General features: G+C 41.8%; 1 protein-coding gene across 2 annotated transcripts in view; it reads left to right on the top strand.

Moving 5' to 3' along the window:
• Positions 1–12,617, top strand: part of brwd3 (bromodomain and WD repeat domain containing 3) — a 70,195-nt gene that overhangs the window by 54,587 nt on the left and 2,991 nt on the right. For both annotated transcript variants that reach the window (XM_034178729.1, XM_034178727.1), the window contains exons 35-39: positions 156–299; positions 403–555; positions 694–863; positions 1,045–1,133; positions 3,816–3,953. In XM_034178729.1, coding sequence (XP_034034620.1) covers positions 156–299; positions 403–555; positions 694–863; positions 1,045–1,133; positions 3,816–3,953 — 694 coding nt within the window. The remainder of the gene's footprint in view (positions 1–155; positions 300–402; positions 556–693; positions 864–1,044; positions 1,134–3,815; positions 3,954–12,617) is intronic.

Raw genomic sequence — 12,617 nt, 5'->3', positions numbered from 1 at the left:
GCAGATACACTACAGACAGTTTGTCATTCCATCACAGGGCCGTGTGTTTGTGTGTGTGTGTGTGTAAAACTGATTTATAGTTAAAAAGCATTTATTTTTTAAAATTCAAAGTAAAAATTTGATCTGTCTGTATTTGCATACCTTTTCTCTGTCAGGGTGGCGGATCCAGTTCTAGTAAACGTGGTGTGGTGTTGGATGTGACCGTGTGGCGAGGTCAGTGTCGACAGCTTTTGCGTAAAATGATCGTCTCTTCAGATTCAGAACCATTCAGGCAGCCTGTGGATCTCTTTGAATACCCGGTAAAATGATCATATGAAATAGGCAGAAATTTCACAGCACTGGAACCAAAAAGTATGATTCAAAACTATAAACATTTCTTTGTTTTGTCTGGTTAATGTTCAGGACTACAGAGATATCATCGACACGCCAATGGATCTAGGTACAGTGTCAGAGACGCTTGTTGCAGGGAATTACGAGAACCCGATGGAGTTTGCCAAAGACATCCGACTCATTTTCAGCAACTCTAAAGCATACACACCTAACAAGAAGTCACAGGTGAAGTCTGCGGCCCCAAACCCAGTACACTCTGTTTCCATGTAGACTTTGACACATTTCTCTTCTTATGGTGGTTACAGTCTATTTCAGCATCAGAGGCCTTTTCATTTTATTTCACCTTTCGTCTTTCTTGTTTAGATCTACACCATGACCCTCAGCTTGTCTGCATTTTTTGAAAGTCGGATCATCTCCATCATTTCTGACTACAAGTCTGCCCTTCAGAATGAACGGCGAACTCGTCAGAGACTCAGTTACAGTAAGAGGCTGCACAACGGAGGCAGCTCTCCACCTGTTAGTCCAAACCCAAGGTACCAAGTCTCTGTCACAAATTATCAAATTACCCTCTTTATTACAAATCATAAAATTACAAAGCTTCTGAAATTATTTAACATTTTCTGCATTCATTGTAATTTGCTTACATATTTCGCTGAAGTTTGCAGGTGTGCTGAAATGAGTCTGAAATCTTGTTTCTTATGTTATTGCATCCAGCTCTAAAGAGAAGCACAAGCCCAGGAAGGTGTCAAAGCCAAAACAATCCCAGACCTCAACCAAGATTTGCTCCCAGAGACCTTTTCAGGGTATGACTACACTATTGTGTGTTTTAGAGCTGAGTTTCTCTGCAGGGTTACAAGAAGTGGTTCTTGTGCACATACATTAATTATGGAAACATTGTACCTTTTGTGCCAGTAGCTGAGTTCATTTCACGATGATGGAGGAAATATGCCTTTTTTTCTTTCTTTTGTTTTCTTTTTTATGGTTTTAATATGGAAACTTGATTGCAAAGATCAGTACTGATTGATCAGTATCAGGCGTATGATGAACAGGTTCACACTAATCAGTCTGTGTTGATGACGCTGTAGCTACCGCTCCATTCAATGTGCAGCAGCTTTGTGGCATGTTTGTCTGTTTGTTCATTCTTTCTTCCACTTGTCCGGGTTGAGGTGGCAGTAGACCAGGCAGCTCACCCCACACTTCCCTATCCTTGGCTAAATCCTCCAACTCTTCCTGGGAGATCCTTAGGTGTTTCCATGACATCCTGGAAGTATAATCACTCCAGCGTGTTCAGGGTCTATCTAAGAGCCTCCTTTCAGTTGGACGTGCCTGGAAGTCTCCCTGTTACATGACCGGTTTGGGGGATGCCCGCATCCTCAGCAGATGCCAAATGCGTCATCTGGCTCATTTCAGTTTTGTGAAGAAGTAGCAGGTCTACTCCAAGTCCCTCCGGATGTTTAAGTCCAAATACCCAGTTGAAGAATCACATTCCACTGCTTGTACCCATGACCTTGTTCTTTCGATCATTACCCAAACTTCAAACCACAGGTGAGGGGAGATGTTTAAATTAAGTCTCGCCTTCTGGGTCCAGCTGCACATGCTTCAAATACTCACCAAGACTACTTCTGATGGATAATAATTACGAATATTATTAGGATTATTATTATTTTGAATTTAACTTTAAAACTTTTCCAGCTGGTTCTGAACCGCCCCTCGTTAATTCACCACATTCGTGTTATCACAGCTCAGCTGGCACATGTGAGGCTTTCTTAGTATGATTTCTCCTTATGATCTAAAACCTAAGGAAAGGGCTTGATACTTGTGTAATGATATTTAGGGAATAACCCTGTTGTGTCTGATGATGGCGGACATTCATGCTGGGGGTATACGGTTCGAACATACAGCTTTCTGGCGACGCGTAGCGTAGACAGTAAAAAATAGCTTTATGGAAAACGGGATATGTTCGACGGTGTAACAGCATGCCCCACGTCCACACATCATCAGACACAAGGGGGTTATTCCCATTGTAATCCAGTTCCATCCTTTGCACGGTTTATTTTTCTGTAGGTAATTTGGTCGGCTTGGCTTACCGTGAAGCAGCGAGCGTCTCTCCAACAGCAGTCAGAGTGTGGAGTAATCCATCAAATGTGAAAATCCATCAAATGTGAAACAGTAATTCTGTATCAGAATCCACATCAATACTTTTGTGCAGTATCTCAAATTCACCCATTTTGGCGGTGGCAGCAGCGGCTCGCAGCTTTCTCTCACTCTGAGCTAACAGCACTAACAGCTAGCAGCGTGCACAGCTGGGGTTCTAATGAATTGTTCATCTCGACAGTGCCACGTCCCGACAATACTGTGCATGCGCTGTTGCACGAAGAGGGCAGAAATGACATTCAACAGTAATGATATCTCATCAGAACCTCGGTCAGGGCGCGGACTAATACATCTTTGGCCACCGTTCCACAGATATTATACGAGTATGCCTGATATGTCACATGATTAACCAATCAGATTCGCGGAAAAATTTTATTGAATATTAGCATATGAGTTAAACTTTACTTGTGTTGTGTTACATCAGATTTTATTGGAACATTTGAAAGAGTTTATTTTGTGACATACACAAAAAGAGAAATAATGTGTGTATTGGGGGGGGGGGGGGGTACAACATACGTATTCACTGCTCTGAAAATAATCATTTTTTACCTCAATGAAACCTGGAATTGTGAGTTGCTTGTATAATGGTGTGAATTAGGATCTGGATGTTCTTCAGAAGTTGGAAAACGCTGTTGTAGAGGCACATGGAAAGTAGTGTTTACTCAGAATTACTCTTTACTTTTCCTTTGCATTTCTTTATAAAATCACCTTTTCTTGTCTTGTTGAACTGTCTACTCTGCTGGAGATGTCTGCATCATTTTCTCTGAACACGACCTGACACAAGTTGTAATTTCCTCCAGTATTACTGATGGAAACTGATCAGAATCTGATTAGCAGGAACTGAGTCTTTATCTCTGTTAGCGTAACAAGGTTGTTCTGTCAGCGCTTTAATGTGAGCACGTTTTCTGGTGAAGTATTGTGACAGGTGGCTCGCTGGATTTACTGCTCTCGACAGCTAACTTTATCAAACATAAGTTTAAACAGCAAGATTAGATTTATTTCTGAAATGTCTTAACGTCATTGAGCAGCTTCTTGACATTCTTTAGTTACATCTTCCCCTCTCAGACATTATTTTGTTTACCTGGAGTGTTGTGGGTGCGAGGTGCATGTTTTACTACAGTGTCACAGCAGTAGGAGAATTTACTGGATAGAGTTGTTTTCTTTTATAGGTATTGAAGAAATCATTTGAACTCTGTGCTGTATCAAAGTGGTTTTGAAATTGCATTTGTCAATAATGCAGCAAGCCAAATTTCAGCCAGTAGAAAAGTGATAATATCAAATAGTGATGTTTTATTGATGTTTAGCTCCATGTTTTGATCTTATTGTTTTAGCTCAGGAAAGTAGCAGCAGTGCAGCAGTGGAAGACGACACGGAGCCTTCCTCACCAAGTTCAGAGACGAGCAGTGAGAACACAAACCACAGACCACATCGGGCGACCTGTACCCTCGCCACACCAACGAAGAAGTCAGGTATCACAAGCTACACAGTTTAAACCTAAACCACAGGTGGGTCGTCACGGCCAGAAAGGGCTGTTGTGCTGATCTAGATATTGTCAGAATGAGAACATTTGTTTTCTAATCTAATATTTCATTAATTTGTTCCATGGTATATTACAAAAATCATTCCTTATTTCATTAATTATTGGCACTTATTTACAGCAGTGAAATTTCATTGCTGTTGTCCCTGAGCTGTGCTGTTTCTAGATCAGCTCATATAGATGAGAGCCTCATTTAGCCAGATTCCCCCTGCTGTCTCCAGGTGCTGAATAATCTTCTCTGAGGCCTCCACTGTTAAAAGAAATTGGGTTGCCGTATTCTTTAGCCAATCGGATTAAATAATAGAAAGGAAGATGATCTATGCTATTTCAAGTGATGAGCAGCTTTGCTAAGTTGAAATTAATATTCATGCATCATTACTGGCTGTTGGTTAGTGCTTGATTTAGACTGCTGCTGGTGTAAATGATGTATGTGTGTGTGTGGGGGGGGAGGGGGGGAGGTCCTCATGATTGATATTTGTTTTCATTGGTTGGTGGTCATATGAGTAAATTTGGCTCAATGTTTCAAGTTTGTTTGTTTGTTTGTTTGTTTTGTTGTTGTTTTTGCTTGTGATGGCAGTGATTTTGGGTATATATCCCTGTGTCTGTTTGTGATACTGCATTATGTGATCCTGCAATTAATTGGTGGAGGGTGGCTCTGAAGGATTTGGTGTAAAATGAACAGCTCACCACTGGTCTAAACATACTGATAAAGATATACATATACAGTAAAACTCACATATAATGGGTTCAGATGGACCAACAAATTTTGTCCGTTAAAATCGAAATCCGCTATATGCATAAAATGGACAAAATCATTTCTATGTATCTAATGGGTTAGTTACAGTCAGGACGCACTGAACGATCTACGGGGAATCCCCAGCACCAATTAGGGTTATGTATTTCCTTCATTAAACGCCTGACCTTGAATTGGGACCTGTCTCATGTAAGGACCGGGTCAAAACTCTGAAAAATATAAATATCTCCCTTAAATAACCGCCGGGCATTATGTGCATAAAAAAATTTTTACATTTGATCGAGTCACTCTTTTTTCAAAGTCCACTATGGAGTGGTACCTTAAAATACGAGGTCTGTTAGAAAAGTATCCGACCTTTTTATTTTTTTCAAAAACCATATGAATTTGAATCACGTGTGATTGCATCAGCCAAGCTTGAACCTTCGTGCGCATGCGTGAGTTTTTTCACGCCTGTCGGTTGCGTCATTTGCCTGTGAGCAGGCTTTGTGTGAGCAGTGGTCCACCCCTCTCGTCGGATTTTTATTGCGAATAAATGTCTGAACGATTTGGAGCTTTGCTGCATCATTTTTTTCCAGAAACTGTGAGAGACCTCCAGGTGGTAACCATTCGGAAAATTCAAATGGCTTTCAGGGAAGATTTTATGGGGATTACACAGATTAAGGAGTGCTCTAGCCAGTTTAAAGACCGCCCACAGCTGCTGAGAGCGCGCCGCGCTCCGAGCGCCGATTGACAGGCTGAAACAACCAGATAATTTCCAACGTGAAGGCTTTGTTGATCCGGGACATCGTCTGACTTACACAAAAATGGCAGGAGATGTGGACATCAGTACTTTTTCGGCACATTGCACTGTTACAGGAGTTTTTTTTCATGGAAAGAAAAGCGGACGGATGCGCCACCGTGCCGCTCATGGCACAGCACAAAACCACCTCCGTGTTGGTCTCACAGGACAGCTTTGAGACGGCTTTCAGACGGCTGTCGGTGGGTTTTCAGTCGTGTGACTAACTGAGAAATTGTGGATGAGCCTGGACATGCCAGAACATGTCCTGTGAGGCTTCATCACGGTGTTGCTTTGCGCCATGCGGCACCGCCGCGACGTGCGGAATTCCTCCGCTCCTCTTTCCATGACAAAAACTCCTGTAACAGTGGAATGTGCCGTTCATTTCCAAACTGGACACTGTGTTTTATCTGGGACGTCCTCTGACTAGCACAGGAATTGCAGAAGACGTGGACATCAGCACTTTTTCGGCACATTGAGACAGACGTGCGGAGGAATTCCGCGCATCGCGGTGGAGCCGCATGGCGCAAAGCAACGCCGTGATGAAGCCTCACAGGACATGTTCTGGCATGTCCAGGTTCATCCACAATTTCTCGGTTAGTCACACGACTGAAAACCCACCGACAGCCGTCTGAAAGCCATCTCAAAGCCATCCTGTGAGACCAACACGGAGGTGGTTTTGTGCCGTGCCATGAATGGCACGGTGGCACATCCGTCCGCTTTTCTTTCCATGAAAAAAACTCCTGTAACAGTGGAATGTGCCGAAAAAGTACTGATGTCCACATCTCCTACCATTTTTGTGTAAGTCAGATGACATCCCAGATCAACAAAGCCTTCACGTTGGAAATGATCTGGTTGTTTCAGCGGGGTTTGAGCCTGTCGATCGGCGTTCGGAGCGCGGTGCGCTCTCAGCAGCTGTGGGCGGTCTTTAAACCGGCTGGAGCACGCCTTAATCTGTGTAATCCCCATAAAATTGTCCCTCAAAGCCATTTGAATATTCCGAATGGTGTCCACCTGGAGGTCTCTCACAGTTTCTGGAAAAAATTGATGCAGCAAAGCTCCAAATCGTTCAGACATTTATTCACAATAAAAATCCTATGAGAGGGGTGGACTACTGCTCACACAACCGACAGGCGTGAAAAAACTCACGCATGCGCACGAAGGTTCAAGCTTGGCTGATGCAATCACACGTGATTCAGATCATATGGTTTTTGAAAAAATAAAAAGGTCCGATACTTTTCTAACAGACCTCGTACTAAAGCTTGATTTGTGCTTCTACAACTCTGTAACTCCATGGGCCATGCAATGATGTCAGTGTAGTGCGTGACCCTTTTAAAGTTCTCCGTACTGTTGGTGGGGTTCTATTGCAATTTACCGCAGGAAACTGTGCTTTTTTCTGGATCAGTTTGTCCCTCAATGAGTTGACTTCTTCCCAGCTCCAAACTAATGTTACGGTATGTGCAATTCCTTCCATAAATTGCAGGTCAGTCAACACAGTGGCTTAGTGGTTAGCACTGTTCCTCACAGCAATAAGGTCATGAGATTGATTCCCACCTGTGGCCTTTCTGTGTGGTGTTTCCATGTTCCCTAGTGTTTGCATGGGTTCCCTTTGGGTCCTCCGGTTTCCTCCAACATCCAAATACATGGAGGTTAGGTGAATTGGAAACTTTAAATTGTCCGTAGGTGTGCGTGCGGGTGTGAATGTTTTTTTTTTTGTTGTTTGTTTTTTGACTGTATGTGGCCCTGCGACAGACTGTCGTCCTGTCCAGAGTGTACCCCGCTTCCACACCCCTGTGATTGTTGAAGGTGATGTGAATGAATGAACTGCAGGTCATTTGAGTGTCTTGTAGTTTTTAGACTTCGTGTTGGCCACAGGGCCAGTAGATCTGAGAAGTTATTGGCCCCACCAAAATTATCCTGGCCCTGGCGTACATGTGAAAAGTGAACTACACCTGCCAAAATTTTTAATTTTCATGCAATTTCATGCATTCTGGTGCATTCTAAGGCTGAAATTAATGAACACGAAGACTGCACAAAATTGCCATAACTTTTTTTTTTGCATTTTAGTTTTTGTTTGAACATGTTTGTTTGAACTTACTTATTCATTGTTGAGCATGTGAAGAACACTTGTGCAGAATAACATTAAAAGCATAGGTGTGATTGACAAAGGACCAAAAAGCAGCAGTATATGACACGCCTGCCATGACATGGCAAAACACCCCCTTAAATGCATATTATGAAATACAGTGCACATTGAATTGCCTCTGTGTCAGCTAGCAATAGTATTGGGACTGGTTCATCCTGGATTTGGCAATACCTCATTTAGGACATTCTTTTGGCTGTTAGAGATGTGGCAAGGAAAGGGCTTGAGATGACATTGATGTGGAGCCCTGCGCATATAGGTATCCCAACAAATGAGAATGAGGATAGATTGGCCAAAAAGCTGTGAAAACTGAAAACATAGACATCAGTATCAATCTTTCCAGAGCAGCAGAGGGCAAGTATTGTATGGAGGCAGAAATGACAAAAATGTTGAGAGCAGGAGACCAAGGGTAAGCAGTTATTTTCAATAGCGAGTAGACTGACAGATTCAGCAAATAATTGTAGAAGAAATGGGTGGGAAAGAAAGGATGAAGTCACTATTGCTAGAATGAGAATTGTCATACAGTAGTGTTCAGAATAATAGTAGTGCTATGCGACTAAAAAGATTAATCCAGGTTTTGAGTATATTTTTATTGTTACATGGGAACAAGGTACCAGTAGATTCAGTAGATTATCACAAATATCCAACAGACCAAGCATTCATGATAGCACACTCTTAAGGCTATGAAATTGGGCTATTAGTAAAAAAAAAAGTTAGAAAAGGGGGTGTTCACAAAAATAGTAGCATCTGCTGTTGAGGCTACAAACTCAAAACTGTTATGTTCAAACTGCTTTTTTAGCAATCCTGTGATATCGCTAAACTAGTATTTAGTTGTATAACCACAGTTTTCATGATTTCTTCACATCTGCGAGGCATTAATTTTGCTGGTTTGGAACCCAGATTTGCTCGTTTACTAGTGTGCTTGGGGTCATTGTCTTGTTGAAACACCATTTCAAGGGCATGTCCTCTTCAGCATAAGGCAACATGACCTCTTCAAGTATTTTGACATATCCAAACTGATCCATGATACCTGGTATGCAATATATAGGCCCAACACCATAGTAGGAGAAACATGCCCATATCATGATGCTTGCACCACCATGCTTCACTGTCTTCACTGTGAACTGTGGCTTGAATTCAGAGTTTGGGGGTTGTCTCACAAACTGTCTGTGGCCCTTGGACCCAAAAAGAACAGTTTTACTCTCATCAGTCTACAAAATATTCCTCCATTTCTCTTTAGGCCAGTTGATGTGTTCTTTGTCAAATTGTAACCTCTTCTGCACGTCTTTTATTTAACAGAGGGACTTTGCGGGGGATTCTTGCAAATAAATTACACTATGTAACAAATTTTTACTTTTGTTTTGTTCCTGGGTACACAGTGTGTTTTCCTAACCTGTTATGCCTTAAACAAAATAGAAAATAGCTGTTATTCCACAGAAACTTTGCTTCTGTGATCAGGACAATGATATTTTGAAATTTGTTTTCAAGAATATTCTCGATTCGCCTTCACTACTACTGAGTAGTCTTCTAGAATATTCTTTAACTGCTAGAACTGTCCAGAATTTTCTAGAAGTTTCCAGAATTATCTAGAAATTTCAAGAAACTTTTAGAACTTTCTAGAACGTAAAAAAAAATAAAATCAAAGTTTGTGCTGAATGTAGTCATTTTTCCATAGACTTTAGACTTACGCAATTGAAATATAACACGTAGAAGCCAGGAACAAAAATTGTGTTACATAGTGTTAGCTTCACACAGGCGTCTTCTGTCACAGCACTTACAGGTAAAGGTGCGTTTACACATAACCAAGACGCGTTACGAATGTCATTTTTCTGTCATTCGTGACACATTCTTGACATTCTTAATGTGACTTAACGCATCTGAATAGGTTTCTTAATAGTGCGTGTTGGTGCATGATATTCTTGATATTCGTGGATATTCGTTTTTGCCTGTCAAAAAATGTTCCACGAATGTCACACACCACCCTCATTTCGTCTCACGTCGTGGAGGTCGCAACTGAGCGTATTGATCCATCTTGATGAGTATTGATCCTTAACAGAACGTGACAACGTTCGTAGTGGTTACTGTGATGGTTCTTGGAGCCCAAACTGTCACGCGTTATTACGAAGTGACACAAACTGTCAAGTTTTGACACGACTTGTAACGCGGTGTCACATTTCACTGTGCGCCACGACAAATCAGTTTTCTGTCACGTGCGCACAATTAAACTCGGCTCCAAGTGTCGTTCCAGAGTTCCTGCTGAAGCTCCTCAGGACGCTCTGTTGTAACAAATGAGCGGGAGAACGAGTCTGAGCAACCAGAGGAGCGAGAGGAGACTCACATGCAGCCAGACATCTCTGCACCTCCTCTAGTCCGGCGGAGGAAGAAGCGTGCGCACAATTAAACCCTGTTGCACTGCATTCAGTTTGATTGCTGACACCAAGTCGGCTAAAAGTCTAATTTCAGTGCTCTTCAGCGCGCTCCTGCAGGTGTTCCACCTGCTGCATGTGCCTGATGTTTGGGGAAATGTGCGAGACGAGAGCCGCATGAAGCCACACATCTGGCTCTGTCCGTCTCCTCCTCTCTGCGCCACTCCATGGCACAGAGCCCAACTACGCATGCAGTCACAAAGTTCTTCTGAAAAACTGGAGCGATCTGAATTCAGTTGGATGAATATGGGTGTGTGTGTGTGGAGACAATTCACCTCGTTCACAACGTGACAGAACTTAACGATGCGCTGTTACACGCAATAGTGCGCAACAACGCGGAACACTATTCTTGACCGTGCGTAATGGTTCCTGATAATTCTCCAGCAACACGTGCCATTAATCGTAACGTGTGGTAACAGGTTGCAGCAGTTCCTGAGGACACCTGACGCCTCTGCCCCGAATCATCACATTCGTGATCAGTGGCCAAGAATGTATACTTTGTGGCATTCGTGACTTGTTGTCGTTATGTGTAAACGCAGCATAACTCCAGACTGTCTTTGATCATCCTGGAGCTGATCAATGGGTGAGCCTTTGCCATTCTGGTTATTCTTCTATCCATTTTGATGGTGGTTTTCCGTTTTCTTCCACGCGTCTGTTTTTTTTTTTTTTTGTTTTTTTTTTTGTCCATTTTAAAGCATTGGAGATCATTGTAGATGAACAGCCTATATTTTTTTGCACCTCTGTATAGGTTTTCCCCTCTCCAATCAACTTTTTAATCAAACTACGCTGTTCTTCTGAACAATGTCTTGAACGTCCCATTTTCCTCAGGCTTTCAAAGAGAAAAGCACGTTCAACAGGTGCTGGCTTCATCCTTAAATAGGGGACACCTGATTCACACCTGAATCTACTGGTACCTTGTTTCCCATGTAACAATAAGAAATACAACCCCTGGCAATAATTATGGAATCACCGGCCTCGGAGGATGTTCATTCAGTTGTTTAATTTTGTAGAAAAAAAGCAGATCACAGACATGACACAAAACTAAACTCATTTCAAATGGCAACTTTCTGGCTTTAAGAAACACTATAAGAAATCAGGAAAAAGAATTGTGGCAGTCAGTAACTGTTACTTTTTTAGACCAAGCAGAGGGAAAAAAATATGGACTCACTCAATTCTGAGGAATAAATTATGGAATCACCCTGTAAATTTTCATCTCCAAAACTAACACCTGCATCAAATCAGATCTGCTCGTTAGTCTGCATCTAAAAAGGAGTGATCACACCTTGGAGAGCTGTTGCACCAAGTGGACTGACATGAATCATGGCTCCAACACGAGAGATGTCAATTGAAACAAAGGAGAGGATTATCAAACTCTTAAAAGAGGGTAAATCATCACGCAGTGTTGCAAAAGATGTTGGTTGTTCACAGTCAGCTGTGTCTAAACTCTGGACCAAATACAAACATGGGAAGGTTGTTAAAGGCAAACATACTGGTAGACCAAGGAAGACATCAAAGCGACAAGACAGAAAACTTAAAGCAATATGTCTCAAAAATCGAAAATGCACAACAAAACAAATGAGGAACAAATGGGAGGAAACTGGAGTCAATGTCTGTGACCGAACTGTAAGAAACCGCCTAAAGGAAATGGGATTTACATATAGAAAAGCTAAACGAAAGCCATCATTAACACCTAAACAGAAAAAAACAAGGTTACAATGGACTAAGGAAAAGAAATCGTGGACTGTGGATGACTGGATGAAAGTCATATTCAGTGATGAATCTCGAATCTGCATTGGGCAGGGTGATGATGCTGGAACTTTTGTTTGGTGCCGTTCCAATGAGATTTATAAAGATGACTGCCTGAAGAGAACATGTAAATGTCCACAGTCATTGATGATATGGGGCTGCATGTCAGGTAAAGGCACTGGGGAGATGGCTGTCATTACATCATCAATAAATGCACAAGTTTATGTTGATATTTTGGACACTTTTCTTATCCCATCAATTGAAAGGATGTTTGGGGATGATGAAATCATTTTTCAAGATGATAATGCATCTTGCCATAGAGCAAAAACTGTGAAAACATTCCTTGCAAAAAGACACATAGGGTCAATGTCATGGCCTGCAAATAGTCCGGATCTTAATCCAATTGAAAATCTTTGGTGGAAGTTAAAGTAAATGGTCCATGACAAGGCTCCAACCTGCAAAGCTGATCTGGCAACAGCAGTCAGAGAAAGGTGGAGCCAGATTGATGAAGAGTACTGTTTGTCACTCATTAAGTTCATGCCTCAGAGACTGCAAGCTGTTATAAAAGCCAGAGATGGTGCAACAAAATACTAGTTATGTGTTGGAGCGTTCTTTTGTTTTTCATGATTCCATAATTTTTTCCTCAGAATTGAGTGATTCCATATTTTTTCCCTCTGCTTGGTCTAAAAAAGTAACTGTTACTGACTGCCACAATTTTTTTTTTTCCTTTTTTTTTTATAGTGTTTCTTGTG

This window comes from Thalassophryne amazonica, chromosome 9 (genome assembly GCF_902500255.1).
Source record: "Thalassophryne amazonica chromosome 9, fThaAma1.1, whole genome shotgun sequence".
In the NCBI taxonomy this organism is placed as follows: Eukaryota; Metazoa; Chordata; class Actinopteri; order Batrachoidiformes; family Batrachoididae; genus Thalassophryne; species Thalassophryne amazonica.
This window is presented reverse-complemented; position numbering and strand designations above follow the sequence as displayed.